Genomic DNA, 18247 nt, shown 5'->3' on the forward strand with positions numbered 1-18247 from the left:
AGCTCCATATTGGATTCTTCCGTCCACATATGCAAGAACAATAATCATGTTTTCATCTGCTATGCCTGCAAATAGGAAATCACATAAGCAATTCAATGAGTATGAAGATCTAGTACTTAATGTACCGATCGAGGTCTCCCTGCCCAATGAGTAAATTTGTTTGATCTAGATTTTAATTAATTTTTTATTGATCAGTATTATTGATTATTATGTAAACAATAATCCAATAGGTCAAACTATTCCAATGTAAATAATTTATATCTGCATCATCTATTTAAAGCTATGATCAAGGACGAAGCAATCATATAAAAGAATCAAATAATCTAGTAAAGTGGAGTGCATAGTAATCAGAGCAACCAAAAAACATTACCTGCATATCAAGAGCTAGAGGGAGTTCTTAGATAACAAACGTTGAGAGATTTATTATTGTAATTTACTTTTTGGTTTGGATAGTCTCCGCAACTATTATATCTATTTCCACAAATACCTCGACGGGTTACAATCAATAATACATAAAGTCCAATAAGCATGTCTTGGGTTGGTACACAAATAGGATCTCTAATAGTGGGAGATAGGAGATTTGTATAAGAAAACATAAGTAAACGAGCTTCCACCTAAGCTTCCAAGGATAAAAGTAGATAAACAACCATTTGATCCTCCATCAAAGTCCGAATTGAAACCTTTACACACTATTGGGTGTAAACAAATAGTACGACCCTCTACTAAAGTGGGTTGGAAAGCCGGTATGCCTAATCAATTCAAGATAGATGCTCTATTCAACAGTACAGGATTTTCCCTCATTACTTCTTGAAGTATTTCCCATACAATGGGTTCTTTTTCCCGAATTTTCTTTTCAGAGGGTTAGAAGTAGCACGTTAGGTGTGTACCTGCGAGACATCAATGGCATGTGCAATCCAGATTTCTGATTTGGACTCTTCTTGACCCTCAAGCATGCACTAGGGTTGCCAGCCGCTGGCGACGATCCAAATGGAGCCTTCAGCTTTGCGCGCAGTGTGGGCAACGACGCCTAGGGTGATCTGTGCCCTAGATGGTTGTTATATTTTCAGGTGGGCTACGTAGTAGGTTGATTTTGGGCTTTGGCTGGCCCAACATTGGTGAGAAGTGGTCGCTGTGGGCAAGTGCGTCCAGTTTAGGATCCTGAGGATGCTAACGTCCATAACGCCCTTTCTAGTTTCCTAAATATCCATTTTATTTACTACCTATTTAATTTCGCTAAAAATAATGGTTATATAAAAAAATTCGGGCTTATTGCTCCTAAATTGACTTATCCCCATAAGCTTCTTACAAACTAAGTCATGTGATAATCCCATCGATTTATTCACAAATTAAATATCTGCCATACTCTATATTTTTTAATTGTGTTGAAGGAATTGGCATGAACGACTTAGAAGTTTGCTAACTTTAGGTGGAGTATCACTTTCCGAATAAGAACATATTTTCATTATATTACACTCTTTTTCTTTGTAGAAGGTTTTTCCTTTAGATTTTCTCATTCAAAGTTTTTAATGAGGTAATATCAACATAAACTATTTATGTGTATGCAAGCCATCGATGAATAAGATTTCCATTAATCTCTCGTTTAATCTTTCTCGCTATCGGTTTGAGTTTCAACAGGAATGAAGCTCAGGTTAGGTTTGTGGCCACGGAACAAGATATCAATAATCGATGGTGTGTTCAACGTTTTTGGTGGTATGTCGCTATAGCATTTCTCTTCGTATGCTATAGTGCTTCTGCTGCTGTGTTCCACTCACGAAAGGATCATGCATACCCCACAGGCATATGCTATACATCATATAATTGAGTTGAAAGTTATGTACAGTAATCCCTCCGTAGAAAATTATGTGGAGTATATATAATATTGTGAAGATAAGATTGGAATATCTAGGTATAAATGAGCTAAGTTTGACTTTTTCAAAATATATTAATAGTCAAACTGATAATACTTGTACCGCTAAGCAAAATATCTAGGTAGATTACTTACTAGTTAAGGTGGTTAAGTTTGTGAGTATCACGATACACATTTAATTCCATACGATCCTACAGGATTATACGAAGTATCCTGATCCCTACGATCATACAAAATTATTAATTTAAACAAGGTGGTTTGAAAATAATGTGATTAAGTTCACACAAGTTAAAAAATGTTAATTAAATTTATCAAAACTAATATTGTAGTCTTCCAATTATACAACATATTAGAAATGTTATGCTTTCTCCGCACGTCTTAAATATACCAACAAAGGATTATACACACCCCAGTACAACAAATATGAATAATGGAAAGATTATGTTAAACCCTCTCCAGATTGCTACATTTTAGGATAAAAATAATATAAAGTTATGTACTACTACTATAGGATCCTGATCCTACCATGCTATCAGGAAAATAACAACACCACCTATTATCCTGACATACTGAAATAATGACCTTGCTTACTAGTACTACAATGGCAGAAACGTTGTGTAATTTTCAAGATATTTTAAAGATTAAACAGGAAAAAGATCAACTCTTGTTGGATCATTGCTGATTTCAGTATAATTCGTCAGCAGCAGAACTGGTCATCTATATAAGTACATAAGCAAAAACGATCATTCGACCCCACACGCTTCCTGATCGCTTCTGGCAATGGGGCATCCTGTCGTCGCCGTCGCCATCGTCTTCGTCTCCGCCGCCATCGCCATGGCGGCGAGCTCCCAGTACTCCCACCACCCGCTCGACCCGCTCACCGCCACGGAGATCACCGCCATCCGCGCCGCCGTGCTCGCCTCCCCGCTCGTGCCGGCCCGCCCGCTTTTCTTCCACTACGTCGGCCTCGACGAGCCTGACAAGCCGGACGTCCTCTCCTACGCCTATGGCGCCGCCGACGCCGCTGCCACCTCCTCCCAAATGACCCTGCCGCGCCGCGCGTTCGTCATCGCGCGGGCCGGCGGCCAGTCGCACGAGTTCACCGTCGACATCGCCGCCGACAACGCGTCCGTGCTCTCGCACGCCGTCCACCGCGGGCCCGGCTTCCCGATGTTCACGGACGAGGACCAGATCGCGGCCATGGCGCTGCCGTACACGTACCCACCGTTCGTGGAGTCCGTCCGGCGGCGCGGGCTGGACGTCGGCGAGGTCGGCTGCGGGGTGCTCTCGAGGGGGTGGTTCGGCGCCGAGCAGCCGGCGTACGGCGGCGCCAGGGTGGCGAAGATGAAGTGCGTGGTGGTGGACTACAACGCCACGGCGAACATCTACGCGCGGCCGGTGGAAGGCGTGGTGATGGTGGTGGACCTCGACCGGATGGCCATCATCGGGTACAGGGACAGGGCGGTGTTCACGGTGCCCAAGGCGGAAGGGACGGACTACCGGGCGGACAAGGTCGGGCCGCCGTTCACGGGACCGGCGGCGCCGCCCGGCGTGGTGATGCAGCCGGAGGGCAGGGGGTTCCACGTCCACGGCCATCTTGTCAAGTAAGCAACCGTATCCCTCATCCGTTTCATATTGTAATCGTTTTGATTTTATTTTTCTACTTAATAGAACTTCTTTTAAGTTTGATAGAATTTATTGAAAAAATTAGCAAAACTCTAAAGTACCAAATTAGTTTTATTAAATGTAGTATTAATATATTTTAATAATATGTTTATTTTATATTGAAAATATTACTATATTTTTCTATAAACATTAATTAATTTGATTAGAAAAAAGTCAGAACAACTTGTAATATGAAACGGAGGGTGTATATCATATATATATATATATATATATATATATACCAGGGATTACGAGTTCTTTCACATCAACTGATCACAATCTTGCCATTCTCAGATTTCCGGATACATATTTTGCACTGAAAATAGAAGATGAAAACGTTGGCGCATTTCCTTAATTATAAATAATTCTATCATGGTACAAATGTGATTATTTGAATAGCATATTTTTCAAGTGTAGACATTCAATCCAAAACAGTATGGGTACTGTGCCACTAAAACCTGGAGGATTCTTTTGTCCATGCATGCACGTGTGATTCCGAAAAAGGATGTGTTTGTGCCAAATGAGGACGATCACGCCAGGACAAAATTAAAGTGGGGCTCATCAGCCTTTTGGACCTTCTAACCATCTCAAACAAAGTCTATTTTAGCCCCCTTACAATAGATATATGGATTTAAATTTTAGGGCGGTCTTAATAGGGGCTCTAATGATTTATTAGGGGGTAGGGGGTCTAAAGACCCCCCAGCCCCCACGCTGCCTCCGCCACTGAGGACGATATCAGTAATACATTAGGACATAGAATTGTAATATGTGTTAGAATGGAAGTAGAGTAGGATTCTTGTCATACGCTCTCTTAGCGAGGCATCACCGATTATAACCATATAAAAGACCTAACTTAGGTCTATAATTAACTTCTCCATAATCAAATGATAAATAACTAATCGAGTTTAAAGTCTTAAAACATGAGTTCAAAGTTTTAAATTTCAAGTTGAAATTTAAAAATATCCGAATTGAAAAGTTTCAAAATTGAAGTCAAAATTTTCAAATTTTGGACACTGAAAAAATGTTTTATTGTTTCAAATTTAAAAGTTTTAAACATTGAGTTGAAAGATTCAAAATTTTAAGTTGGAAGATCAAATTTTGAATTGAATGCTTAAAATTTGAGTTGAAAGTTTCGATTTGGAGTTAAAAGTCCAAAAACTGAATTTAAAGTTTAAAATTTGAGTTGAAAGGTTTAGGTTTTTAAATTTGAAATTAATAAATCTCTGTTGCTAAAGTCTATTACAACATTTTATTTAAATTTAATAAGTATTGAAAAATTACTTAGAATTCATAAAAACAATCCATAATATCTCTAGTACTTTTAATAAAAAAAGGTGACTATAAAACTTTCTATATTAATTAATTGGAAAAAAAGCTACATATTTAGTTGGCACTACGAGACCATAAGCAGTAGCCATGATATCAGGGCGTAGGTGCACAGCCACATGGGCAGGGCACTGCCAGCGCAGCTGCACCAACTTGCTCTAGATATGACTGGCCAGTTGGGGGTCGTGGATACCCAGATAAGCTATAATTATATTAGATCATGGAGGAGGGCCCATAATCAATATCCTGAGAATGAAGGCTTTGGTCAAACCTCATTAACAAATATTATGTCGTGGTGTCGTTAGAATGTTTGGATCTTTTATAGATCTCTTATGCAGATCATAATCGATGTGATACCGATACCACTTTAATATCAAGACATATCCAAGAGCGAGATCCATGATATATGTGCGACAGAACTGCCCCACAACGCGTGGCCCGCACAAGATGTCGATAGAGGGATATTGGCACATGGTGGAGCACGATGGCAATCAACATAAATTGATTGGTGGTGACGAATACACCTGGGAGGTAGTTCAAATTGCTCGATGAGCTCTAGTTGATGAGGAGGCAATCAAACATGGTGCTTGGGTCGATGGTGGCTTTAGGTGTAGCAATGAGCGATCTAATCGGTGGAGTCGGATACTTTGGGCGGTAGCCTAGATATCTCGATGAGCTATTTTCAGCAAGGAGACAGTCAAGCGTGACGTTAGGGGTTGATTGAGACTAGAGGCAATCGACGATTCAATCAGTGGAGTCACATTCTGGGTGGAGGGCCAGGGTTTATCGATGATGGCCAAATATGGTGCTAGGGTCATTTGGTGGCTAAGTATAGCATGATGATTTGTTGGCTTCAGCTTGCAGCTAAATTGTGGGGGCTTATCGGAAGTTGGTGCAGGCTGACCTTGATCAATTCTTACAACGATAGTAAACAAAGTGACATGCATCCAGATAAGACATAGTGTGACCAAACCGACAATTTGGGCTAGAAAGAATGTGGAATCTTTGGCTTGGCTATAGGTAGGGGTGGTAATGGGTCAAGGCCCGTGGGTTCTTTCACAACCCATCTCAACCCTTAAATATTTTTAGCACAAAAAAACTACTAAATTTCAGCCCAACCCTTTTTTGGACCCAACCCTCACATTTTCTAGGCCAAAATGTTGGGCCCATTACCACCCCTAGCTATAGGACATTGCACAACAATGTGCACTAGCTAGTTATGGAAGACTCTAAATTCCTCGTTGGTGGTTGTGTAGAAGATTGTGGAGTGTATGTGAAGCTCGGGGAGGTTAGGCCATGGTGGTGAGCATGATTTCACTCACTACTACAAAAATCTATTAAAACCTTCATAAGGACTGGCCTTATAGGTGCCGATTCATTTAAAACTGGCACCTATGGGCATTTTCCCACCTCCGCACAATGAAAAAAGAGATAACCAAGAAATGCCATCGACAAGCGTGAGTTCCAAGAAATATCATCGTACAAACGATTTTGTCCCAATAATGCCATCGCCGTTACGATTCCGTCCACCCCACGCCGTTACATACACTGTTCATCATATAGCTCTTAATGGTGCGGGATGGACGGAACCCTAACGACGATGGCATTTTTGGGACAAAATCGTTTGTACGATGATATTTCTTGAAACTCACACTTGTCGGTGGCATTTTTTGGATTTAAACGCTTGTCAATGTCATTTATTGGATTATCTTATGAAAAAAATATAGAACCGGCACCTTTAAGCAATATAGGTGTCAATACTATAGGTGCCGGGTTTTTAATAGAACCAACACTTGTATTATAGGTATCGGTTCTAGAGAAAAAACCGACACCTATAATGTAGGTTCTGGTTTTTTAATAGAACCGACAACTATAGGAGATGGTTGTTTTAAAAAACCAACACCTATTAGAAAAACCGGGTCTCAATTTTTTACCGCCGGCACGCCGGCATCCAGTACTTATCCACATCCCCTCCTTTCTCTTGCCACATCTCTCTCTCTCTCTCGCCACGTCTCTCTCTCTCTCGCTCTGTCCCTCACTCCTCCTCTCTCTCGCCTCTGGTGGAGCGGCCGTGGCCCACGGAGGGCATGGCGGCCCTCTCCTCGCCCGAGTGCCCTTCCCCCTTCTCTCCTACTCCAGCAGCTAGCCCGTGTGGTGGTGGCCGATGCGGAGATCGGCGCACGCGCGGCGAGGTGGCGGCGGCGGTGGTGGAGAAGGCGTCGGTCCCCTCTCTCTCCCGGGGGCCCTCCCCCCTCCTCTCCGCCACCCTTCCCCTTCTCCTCCTCTAAATTCGGTGGAGGCGGCGGCGGTGATGGTGGAGGAGGCTCGCGAGGTGGAGGCTAGTGCACGAGCGGCGAGGTGGTGGTGGCGGCGGTGTTAGTGGTGATGGAGGAGGCTGGCCGGCCCCTCTCTCTCGCAGGGGCCCTTCCACCTCCTCTCCGCCGCCCTCCCTCTTCTCGACCTCCAGATCTGGTGGCAGCGGCGGCGGTGGTGGTGGAGGAGGCTCGCGAGGTGGAGGCTGGCACGGTGAGGTGGCCGGCAGCAGTGTAGGTGCCATCGTCTTCTTTTTTTTTTTATTTTAATAGTATAGGTGCCGGTTGTAGAACCGGCACCAATAAAATTGAGGCAAAGGTGTTGGCTAGGAAATCGCACGTAAAGCCAGTTCCCAACTGTCACTTATAGAGGTTTCTGTACTAGAGACTTCAAGGCTAGACCAACGGCAATGACCAGCCGGCAGTGCAGATGAGTCATTTTGGCATGAGCAGCAAGGGAAGAAGACTCGGAGTGAAAATATCGTTAATTGGCGTGTTTACTTGATTAAAGAAAATCTATACAGAATGTGATGACGCGGATATGTATACTAGTATTTTCTCAAACGTAGACTTTCATTCCAAAAGAGTATTGGCACTGTGCCACCAAATCCTAAAGGACCTTTGATGTGTGATCGATGCTCAAAAGAAGCGTTGACGTGGATGCTAAGAGCCTATTCAGATTCGTTCGACTGAAAGCGTCCAATCGGATAATCGGATATTAGGTAGTAGTATTTTTTCAAATGTAGACTTTCATTCTGAAAGAGTATAGGCACTGTGACACCAAATCCTACAGGAACTTTGATGTGTGATCGATGCTGAAAGTAGGTTGATGACGGTGCTGTTCGTAGCATGCAATTTGTTGCCGACTTGTCTCTGTTAATTTAACCCTAGACTTTGTAATACCGTTTAAAGTACACCACAAGTATGGTGGTTTTGCATATTTGGACTCTAAAAGTTTTAAATAAGGAATATGACACATTTACAATTTATGCTCCATAAATATGTCATACTAGTATTACGTTGGTATCCATTTTTAATGAGAGCAAACATGGGGTAAAAGGAAAATTTTAATATATATCTCTGATATAATACATATGTCATGTAGTTAAACTCATCCAACGTATATACAGATTAGATAAAAAAACACTGTAAAACCAACTTTGGAGATTATATGAATGTTATCGTAAAGTTTGAGTAGTTGGATGTGTCGTTTTAAAGTTCAGGGCACCGAATTCACTTTCAATCAATAGCAATTCTATGGTCCTTGAAGAGGTACTATGAGGTACAAAAAATTTAGTGTAAAATTTACGTAGGTACTAAAAGGTACCAAATTTACAATAGAAAAAAATGTACCTCATAGTATCTTTTCAAGGACCGTAAAATTGCTCTTCAATCAAAGTTTACGCGGGGGGGGGGGGGGGGGGTAAAGAAAAACCTGTGACTGAAATATGGAGGAGTGTTTTCTTGTGATTCCAAATCAGAATATATGCTTGTTGTCATCCATGTTTTCATGCATGGAAGTACCTTTTTTTTTTCTGTGCCTTTGACATTGCTGGTCATATGTCATATCATAACCCGAGATAATTAACTACTACTGCATTAACATAGTATATAGTCGACACCGTGTCGTATCGAATAGTAAATATATATAAGATGTCCTTAACTAGCCAGGAAGAAGACCAATATCAAAAGAGGGCATATTATACAATTGCCTGAACAAAACGACTGTCACCTGACGATTTCCGGCCACCTCATTCACCACCACCACCAGCACAGCTTTCACCCAGCAATTTTCTTCTAAGGCCCAAGCTCGCCGATGGAGACTCGGTGGCGTGGTTGCGTTTACATTTTGTTCACACAAATCGATTTGGGTTCAATATTTCAGATTGTAATTTTTAAAATTTTGAGTTTATCCGTCCCCCGATAGGATATTATGTCGGGCAAAATATTCATTTCTTAATTCAGCTTATTTTATACAAATTCTAACATTTTTCAATTCAAAATCTCCGTAATTTCGTTTTGAATTAACATTCACCGAGATATGCAAACCGCCAGAAGAAAATTTAATTAGGTGCCACATGTTACAATTTTGATGCACAATAATGAGCATTACAGATGGGCCAACTGGGAGTTCCATGTGGGTTTTGACATGCGCGCTGGCACGGTCATCTCTCTGGCCTCGGTGAACGACACCGATGCCGGTGGGCTGAAGCGGCGGGTGCTCTACCGCGGCTTCGTTTCGGAGATCTTCGTACCGTACATGGATCCGGAGGAGGAGTGGTACTTCCACACGTTCACGGACGCCGGCGAGTACGGCCTCGGAGCCTTGGCGTCGCAGCTTCAGCGTGGTGCCGACTGCCCAGCCAACGCTGTCTACATGGATGGCTACTACGCCGGCTCCGACGGCAAGCCCGTGAAAGCCGAGGACGTGATCTGTCTGTTCGAGCGATACGCTGGTGATGTCGCATGGCGCCACACCAATGGCATTGGGCTGGGCGGATTGGTGATGACCCAACATAGTCTCTGTCTCTCTGATGTCTCCTTTGCTGGAAGATGGAACTACTGTTTGATGTGCATGGTTTTCGCTGCAGTTCTCGGAGGTCCGGCCGGACGTGACCTTGGTGGTGAGGATGGTGGTGACGGTTGGGAACTATGACTACACATTGGACTGGGAGTTTAAGACCGTTGGCTCCATTAAGATTGTGGTATGCGTACTAACTCTGTTCCCAAATATAAGAAGTTATAGTTTGTTCTAATCAAACTTTTTGAATTTTTGACTTAGTTTATAAATATATCAGTGTGATGTTTAGATATTGCTGTATTTTTTCTATAAATATGATTAAATGGAGAAGTTTGACTTAAAACAAAATTGAACATCTTATATTTTGGAATAGATGGATTGACAACCTTTTATCGTCTGCCTTGTCTGTCACTCAATCGCCGCATATATTGCAGGTGTCTCTTAGCGGTATCCTGGAGATGAAGGCCATAAACTACACGCACGTCGACCAAATCAGGGAAGACACACATGGCACGCTGATCACCGAGAACACCATCGGTGTCTACCATGACCACTTTGTTACCTACCACCTCGACCTCGACATTGATGGCACCCGGAACTCTTTCATCAAAAACAACATCGTTCCTAAGTGCAACACTGGCGTTCGTGCAACCGGCGGTGCTCCCACACCGAGGAGGAGCTACTGGACAGTACTATATGAGGTTGCCGAGACTGAGGCGGAAGGCCAGGTGAACATTAATAGCGCTCCTGCTGACCTCCTCTTCGTCAACCCGAGCAAGAAGATGAAGATTGGCAATGAGGTAGGTTACCGGCTCATTCCAACTGGTGCGACAGCAACGTCATTGTTGGCCGACGATGACTACCCGGAGCGCCGTGCAAGCTACACCAAGAAGCAGGTCTGGGTTACGCCGTATAACAAGTCGGAGAAGTGGGCATCCGGATTATACGCCGAGCAAAGCACGGGAGATGACAACTTGGCCGCCTGGAGCAAGAGGTATGTCTCCATGACTTGACTTTTGTCTATGCCATATATATAGCTCATCGCATGAACGGCCACGGCGTGGCTATGCTGGGGCAGGAACAGAAGTATAAAGGATGAAGACATTGTACTGTGGTATACGGTTGGTCTGCACCATGTTCCGTACCAGGAGGACTTCCCAGTGATGCCAACTATCAGCGGTGCATTAGAGGTCCGTCCATCCAACTTCTTCGAGAGGAACCCGCTTATCAGAACAAAGCCACCCGAAAACTCCCCAAACTGCTCGTGCAGCATTGGAGGATCTGCTTAATGTGATTGATGCTGCCGTGCATCTTATTTATATTTAAGACATCTTGTGCGTCTATGATTCGATATAGCGGACCATTGGGGAGACATTGTTCGCCTTTTGTCCAATAATTTTTATTTGATTTGATCAGTAAGAAGATCATATTTGCTGGCAAGGCCCTTACTGTAACATTACTAAATGATAATAGTAGGTAGGTAGAGTGATGCTTCGGTACTCTTCTGCTAGTAGTATACTACTAGCAGAAATGATCTGATCCGTTCGTCAATAAGGTAAATTAGTAATGCACTAATACAATGATGATGAGTACATCATTATTTTAGATACGCTAAGCACGGGACTAGGAGACGGAGGTCCATTCATTTTAAGTTCAAGCCCATCTTGTCATCCATGAGCAGCTTGCACTCAGATCATTGCCCAGACTCACATCGAAATTACTTCTAAGTCAACAGGAATCATCAAAACAAGAGAGCGTCTAGAATCTGTTCGGGTTCTACATTACCGTCTTTAAGTATGTTGGGCCGTATATCATGCTGGAGTCTATTAGGGATGTGTCCAAGGGTCTTAGGTTGACCTTAGAACCTATGTAATGAGTAGCCTTTATTGAAGTAGGATAGGTTTTTGCTTAGATTATTCTGCCATCGTTGTTTCTCTGCTAGTTCAGTTTGTGGAACCCTAACTTGTGAGTTTCATCCTAATTAGCAATATATTCAGATTGTATCTTCTGCCCTCTTGCGTGTACACGATTCGCTTGCAGGAGATTGCCTTATCGGCGAAATCAACTGTGTTTCAGCTCGGGTGATAACCAACAGTGGGTGGTGTAGTGATAGCAAGGGGTTCAGTTGTCCTGATCGAAGCCTTCGGATCATTAATGTCGAGTCTCCATAATCGACTTATCAGTACCTAACGGAACATCGGGACCCTAATCGTCATCAATTGATTGGGGGTAACTTTGTCATTTATTTCTTTTTTCGGCTAGATCGATTTGTGGTCATCCATTGCGCTAGCAATGCTCATATTCCATCGAAATAAGCCACAAAAAAAATGGAGAAAGAAGGTTTAGTCCCTACTAAATGAAGATTACACACATCTGCACCTTTTTTAACAATAATACCCCTCCACATTTTTCTATCTCTATTTGGGGTGGTAGTATAAATAGATCCGAACCCATCGATCAAATAAAGTCAACAGTTTGGATGACTTTCACTACTAAAAACGTACTGGCTCATATCTACTGGTTTATTTAAAACCGACACATATTGACCGTTTCCCTCCACCATGTGAGGAAAAAAAAAGAAACCAGCACCTTTGAAAAACTATAGGTCCCGGTTCTAAATATAAACTGGTTCTTATAATATATTATAGGTACAGTTCTTAGAAAACTGGTACCTAAAAAAATAACCAGAGCAAGCCACCGCTTAACCCCACCAAAGTCATCTCTCTCGCGCTATCTCTCTCTCTTTCTCTCTCTCTCTCTCACACACACACACACACTCGCCCTCTCCTCCCACCACATCGTCCTCTCCTCTCTCCACGCCACTGCCCCGTCACCACCCGCGCCACATCCATCACCGCTGCCAGTCGTGCCACCAGATCTAGCGGCGGTGACCTCGGTGCAGAGAGAGACGTACCCCGGCAGCGACCTCGACGTGGAGAGGACCCGACTGCTAGCAGCGACCTCCACATTGCTCCTCTGACGGCGACACGGATTGGCAATGATGGCGAGACCGGGGAGAGTGCCTTCATCTTGCTTATGTAGTTCTTGATCTTGTGTTGTTGTTGATCTGTGATCTGTGATAATTGTTGTTGTTGATCTGTTATATATGAATGATGGGATGCATATTATTGTTATTGATCTGTGATGGATGGGGAGAATTGTTTGTTAGTTTGTGATTTGCAATGGATGGGATTAGGTGTTGCTCGAAACGATCAACTCATCGAGCCGAGCCGATGCTTGGAGTCGGCTTCTCTCTTTTTTTTAATCGGGGAGAGGACAAAGGTGTTGGTTCTTCAACTATCACCAATGACGTCATTGGTGCTGGATAATTGGTGCCAACTGCGAAACTAGCACGTATGCCAGGTATGCAACCGGCAGCTTTATGGTGTTCTGTAGTAGTGTTTCTACTTCCAGCATAGAAGCTCAAGTAAGAAATAATGACATGTCATATGTGATTCCTTGGCTATAGTAACGTAATTTATTCAACCATGGAACATATAGAGGAAAATGTAATTAAATATTGCAACAAATGTTATTGAAAGTTTTGTTATATGACTTACCGGTAATCACGCATGTACAACACACGTAAAAAAGAAGGTAATGCTATGCTTGAAACAAAACGATATTGTTTTGCTTGAAATTCACACCTATGCGACAAACGGTCGTTGAATATTCTGTCAAGAATATGAATTCGTTGCAAGAAAATCACAATGTTGTAACAGGGGGTCATCGCCATCCCTCCTATTCAATCGTAACACTCAAGTATGGAATGTTCTTCTTGAGCCGGAAAGTTTCTCTCGAGCTGGAAAGTTCCTCTCGAGCCGGAAAGTTCTTCTCGAGCTGGAAAGTTATTTTCGAGTAAAGAGAACATGACCAAGTTGGTTTGTCATTTGTAACTTGTTTTGCTCATGAACTAAGTGAGGCAGGTTCGCTTCGGGAGTTGAAGGTGGAGAAGAATAAACAAGTCCCAAAGAGCACATGAGGCATCCGACTAGGTGTCTTGAAAGGGAAAATCCATTTGGACAAGGGGAGAGTCAAATGGAAGATTCTGTGGGGACCACTTCTCAATCACTCCTGCCAGCTGGAGCCGAAAGACCTTATTAACCCTGAAAATGTACCTTAATGCCCCTAGCACTGATGATGTGGCAAGGGCATTATAGTAATTACACTATAAACCTGTACGGTGCATAAATGTAATCTAACATGTAAGACCGTGGGCTATAAAAAGCTGGTCAAATCCCTGTAGCAGGACAAGACATTTTTATAACAAAAGTAACCCTCAAAAGGTGTGTTTGTTGTTTGAACTCATTCTCAAGGATAGACAGAGAAATACCTTTTTCCTGGTCTATCCCCAATTTTGTCCGTGACTCAAGGTCACGATAGTGGCGCCGTCCGTGGACACATAAAGTCTCCGATGGATTGGGTTCAAACAGCAAATGCGATGCTCGCAATGATAGAAAACTGTGCTAGTACGCTATACGGGAGCTTTTGCAAGCGCAACAGACGCACTTGAGAGAGAGTGGGAAAACGTAGTAGAGGAAAGTGATTTGGTAAAAGCTACGAAAGCAGTTGACAAACGATGGGCAGAGATGTCTAAGACATCCACATCAACGGTGGCCAATAGAACAAACCAGGAAGAAAGGATTGCTAACATAGTAGTAGAAGAAACAGGGAAAACACCCCTAACTGAAGTAGAACTTGCTGAATTGGTCCAAGCACAAGGGGCTGTCATGGTAAGTAAGGGACAATATGAGGAGTTACAAAAAGAGTTGCAAAGATTGCAAGCTCTACACAACCAGGCAGTAGGAGCAGGAGGATCAAGTGATCAAGGTGTAGCACTAGGGGCTGGTGAAAAGCAATCAGATCAGACCATCCCTCCCCCCTCCCTCCCTCCACATTTCCTTTTTTGGCACCGCATTACTTTCCTATTTTAGTAAATTTATACACCTAAAGTTTATAGACCCAAAGTTTATAAATCAAAAGTTTATATATCCGATTCAAATTTAAATTTGAATTAAAATATTTTTTATAGTATTTATATACATCTAAAGTTTATACACCTAAAGCTTATAGACCCAAAGTTTATAAATCAAAAGTTTATATACCCGACTTCAAATTTGAATCGGGTATATAAACTTTAGGTCTATAAACTTTAGGTGTATAAACTTTAGATTTATAGAAATACTATATATGAAAAAAATTTGAATTCAAATTCAAATTTGAATCGGATATTTGAATTCAAATTCAAATTTGAATCGGATATATAAACTTTTGACTTATAAACTTTAGGTCTATAAACTTTAGCTGTATAAACTTTAGATGTATAGAAATACTATATATAAAAAATATTTGAATTCAAATTCAAATTTGAATCGGATATATAAACTTTTGACTTATAAATTTTTGGTCTCTAAACTTTAGATGTGTAAACTTGAGGTGTATAAACTTTAGGTGTATAAATTTACTAAAATAGGAAAGTAATGCGGTGCCAAAAAAGGAAACCAGGTGGAGGGAGGGAGGGGGAGGAGGGGGGGGCTACCGATCGCTACCAGATCGGTAGGGCGATCGATCGCCCATTAGAACTCCCCAAGGAAGATGCCTGGAAGGAAAACAAAGAAGGAGAAAGCATCAAAACCACCCAAGTTCAAAACCCACCTCAAAGCCAAACTCCTAGCCAAAACCAAAATACAGCTCAAACTCAAAATCCTAACATAACACAGAATCAAGTTCAAGCTCAATTCTCAATTTATAGCTCAAATCCAAACTCCTGTTCAAAACCAAATTCCTATTCAAACACAACTTTCTCTCCAAAACCAACTTCCCATTAAAACACACATTCCCATTCAACCACATATTTCCGTTCAAACCTAAGTTCCCACCCAAATACAATACCCTGAAACACAATCCCATCAAACCTGAATTCCCCCAAACCAAAGCCACCAAATCCTCACCAACCAGATCCAGATCCCCCAATCCCATGCACAGAACAATCAAATCCATATCCCGCAAATACAAATCCCACAAAGTGACATCCCACAAACACATTTTCCACAAAATGACATAACACAAATACAAATTCCTCAAAAATAGAATACCCCAAGTTCAGGAATCCCAACCCACCTTTGCACATATGCAAGTGCCAAATACTCAAGCAACTCAAAACCATAACCAACATTCCCAAGGTTTTTCCCCTTTTCGTGTACAAGAACCAGAAATAGTACTTGAACAAGGATACATCCCACAAATGGCCAATCACATACAACACAGGTCAAATACCAAACCAAGCTTTCCAATTCCAATCCACGCAACATTACTTTCAACCTACCAGAGCAATAGACTCTAAGAACCCTCTAAGAATTTGCAAATGGCACCTTGGCCAGCAAATTTCAAGTTATCAAACATCACAAAATACAAAGGAGATACAGACCCCAATGAGTATTTGAGGGTGTATGAACCAGCAGTTGAAGCAGCAGGGGGAGATGATACAAAAAAAAGCTAAAATGCTTCTGACCATGTTGGAAGTAGTGGCATTGTCATGGTATACTACAATTCCACCCATGACAATCTACTCGTGGGAGCATATGAGGGACACTTTTCGAGCAGGGTTCATCGAAACTTATGAAGAACCAAAAGAGGCAGATGATTTGTACACCATGAAGCAATTTCCAGGCGAGTCTTTAAGAAGTTTCATTGTCAATTTTTCTAGAGTTTGATGTCAAATCAGACAAGTGGATGACGAGATGCTTATAGCAGAGGCAAAAAGAGCTTTGTTGCCTGGTCCCCTCCGTTTTGACCTTGCAAGAAATAGGCCAAAGACAACGAAAGATCTGTTTGAGAGAATAGAAAGCTTTGCAAAAGGCGAAGAAGATGAGTTGAGAGTGCAAGAAGAAGCAGCTTTGTTAGGCAAAAAACAGTCAAAGAACAAGCAAGTTTCCCAAGGGGAAGAACAAAAAGTGGAAAACACAAACAAGCCATGGAAAAAGTTCAAACATGACTACAAGCAAGAACGGAAGAAGCAAATTAACTTCATTGGTGATGGATCACATAATGGTGAAGGATTTTTCCGGCAAGAAGGAAAAGGTAAAAACAACTGGGATAACTCAAAAGGAGGAAAAAGCTATTGGGGCAATCTGGTAGAGGTCGAGGATAATGATGGAATTCTGTCTAAGGAAGAGGAAGATGGTGGAATAATGGAAGAGGTAGAGGACGAGAAAGTCAGAAAGATCAAAGCAAATTCTGTCAAACGCATGGCCCAGGTGGTCATCCCACGGAGGAATGTTCTAGCAAACTTTGTCAAATTCATGGGCTAGGAGGCCATCCAACAGAAGAATGCCAACACATGACTCATTTGTTGGAAAAACACATCGATCAGTATGAAAACAATTATGAAGGGGCTCGAGAGCGAGCTCAAAATGTTATAGAAGCACCGCAAGTTCTAAAGATAGAAGCAATTGAGGAAGTACCAAAAAGGGTGATCAGTGCCATAACAAGATGATTCTCATTGGGTATTGAATCAAAAAGACAAATCAAATCCACCAACTTACTCGAAAGCAGTAATTTCCTTTGGTCTAGAAGTTGCTGAGAGAATCTTGTTTCCTCACCAAGATCCTTTGGTAGTTTCGGTAGAAATTGCCCAATGTGAAGTGCAAAGAGTGTTGACTGATGGAGGAAGCTCGGCGGATGTGCTTTTTAATGATGTTTTTCAAGAAGATGCAAATACCAGAAGACAGGTTGGTTGACTAGTGCAGGAATACCCATGCAAGGCTTTGGTAGACAGCAAGTACATGCACTTGGCAAGATAGCTTTGCAAGTTGTTTTTGGCAAAGGTGACAATATAAGAAAGGAGGAAGTAGTGTTTGATGTGGTTGACATGCCATATCAGTAGTGTTTGGTAAGATAGCTTTGCAAGTAATGTTTGATGTGGTTGACATATCAGAGTAGAACTCCATCCAGAACCAATTCCACATGAGGGGAGAAGCCGCCGGCAGCCCCCCTAAACCCTAACATCCGCAAATTACAGAGCCAGGATATTAGGGCCACCTTAAGAGATCTAAGAAATTAAGGCCACCTTACGATATCTAAGAAAAAGTCAGCACCAAGTGAGATGGTACCCTGTTAACTGCATCAGCAATTGACTAGATTACACAAATGTTGATGGATCAGAGCTATAGCGAATTTACCAGTTGTCAAAACATGTAATTGTTAAAATTGGTGAAGATTTGCATAGGTGATTTCAGACCATTTCTGAAACCTATGATTTTAAATAGGACACAAGGAGAAAATGGATAGTATTTGAGAAATGGTCTATAGAACACATGATTTTTTTTTAAAAAAAAAGGATATACCCTGTTTGAGAAATGGTCTCTAGAACACATGATTTTTTTTAAAAAAAATAAGGGATATACCTGGCTTCTACATATAAACCGGATGTACACAGCCACTGGTGGGACACGCAGGTTTTGCGATCACTTAGGATCCAACCCGGGTGGGCTGCATGCACGACGGCAACGCTACCCATCCAAGCAATGCCTGGTTCATACAAGATGCTTGCTAATC

The 18247-nt window shown here is 42.1% G+C and overlaps 1 protein-coding gene across 2 annotated transcripts; it reads left to right on the forward strand.

Annotated features, from left to right (window-relative positions):
* The first annotated feature begins 2541 nt into the window (after nt 1-2541).
* LOC4340945 (amine oxidase [copper-containing] alpha 3, peroxisomal) lies at nt 2542-11131 on the forward strand. 2 transcript variants are annotated; one of them, XM_015785593.3, is made up of 5 exons: nt 2542-3471; nt 9286-9673; nt 9762-9875; nt 10126-10685; nt 10770-11131. In XM_015785593.3, exons 1-5 carry the CDS (start codon nt 2648-2650, stop codon nt 10978-10980), a joined length of 2097 nt encoding a protein of 698 aa, XP_015641079.1. In that variant the 5' UTR covers nt 2542-2647; the 3' UTR covers nt 10981-11131. The 2 variants fall into 2 exon arrangements, with proteins under 2 accessions (XP_015641079.1, XP_015641080.1); XM_015785594.3 differs by having other exon boundaries at nt 2548-3471; nt 10776-11131.
* The last annotated feature ends 7116 nt before the right edge of the window (nt 11132-18247 follow it).

This window comes from Oryza sativa, chromosome 6 (genome assembly GCF_034140825.1).
Source record: "Oryza sativa Japonica Group chromosome 6, ASM3414082v1".
Classification (NCBI taxonomy): Eukaryota; Viridiplantae; Streptophyta; class Magnoliopsida; order Poales; family Poaceae; genus Oryza; species Oryza sativa.

Bases quoted from the DNA above. Each gene is read 5' to 3' on its own strand.
- LOC4340945 (XM_015785593.3), top strand. From the start codon at position 2,648: ATGGGGCATCCTGTCGTCGCCGTCGCCATCGTCTTCGTCTCCGCCGCC. The intron at 9,674-9,761 runs GTGATGACCCAA...TTTTCGCTGCAG, and splicing joins GCATTGGGCTGGGCGGATTG to TTCTCGGAGGTCCGGCCGGA. The intron at 9,876-10,125 runs GTATGCGTACTA...CATATATTGCAG, and splicing joins TTGGCTCCATTAAGATTGTG to GTGTCTCTTAGCGGTATCCT.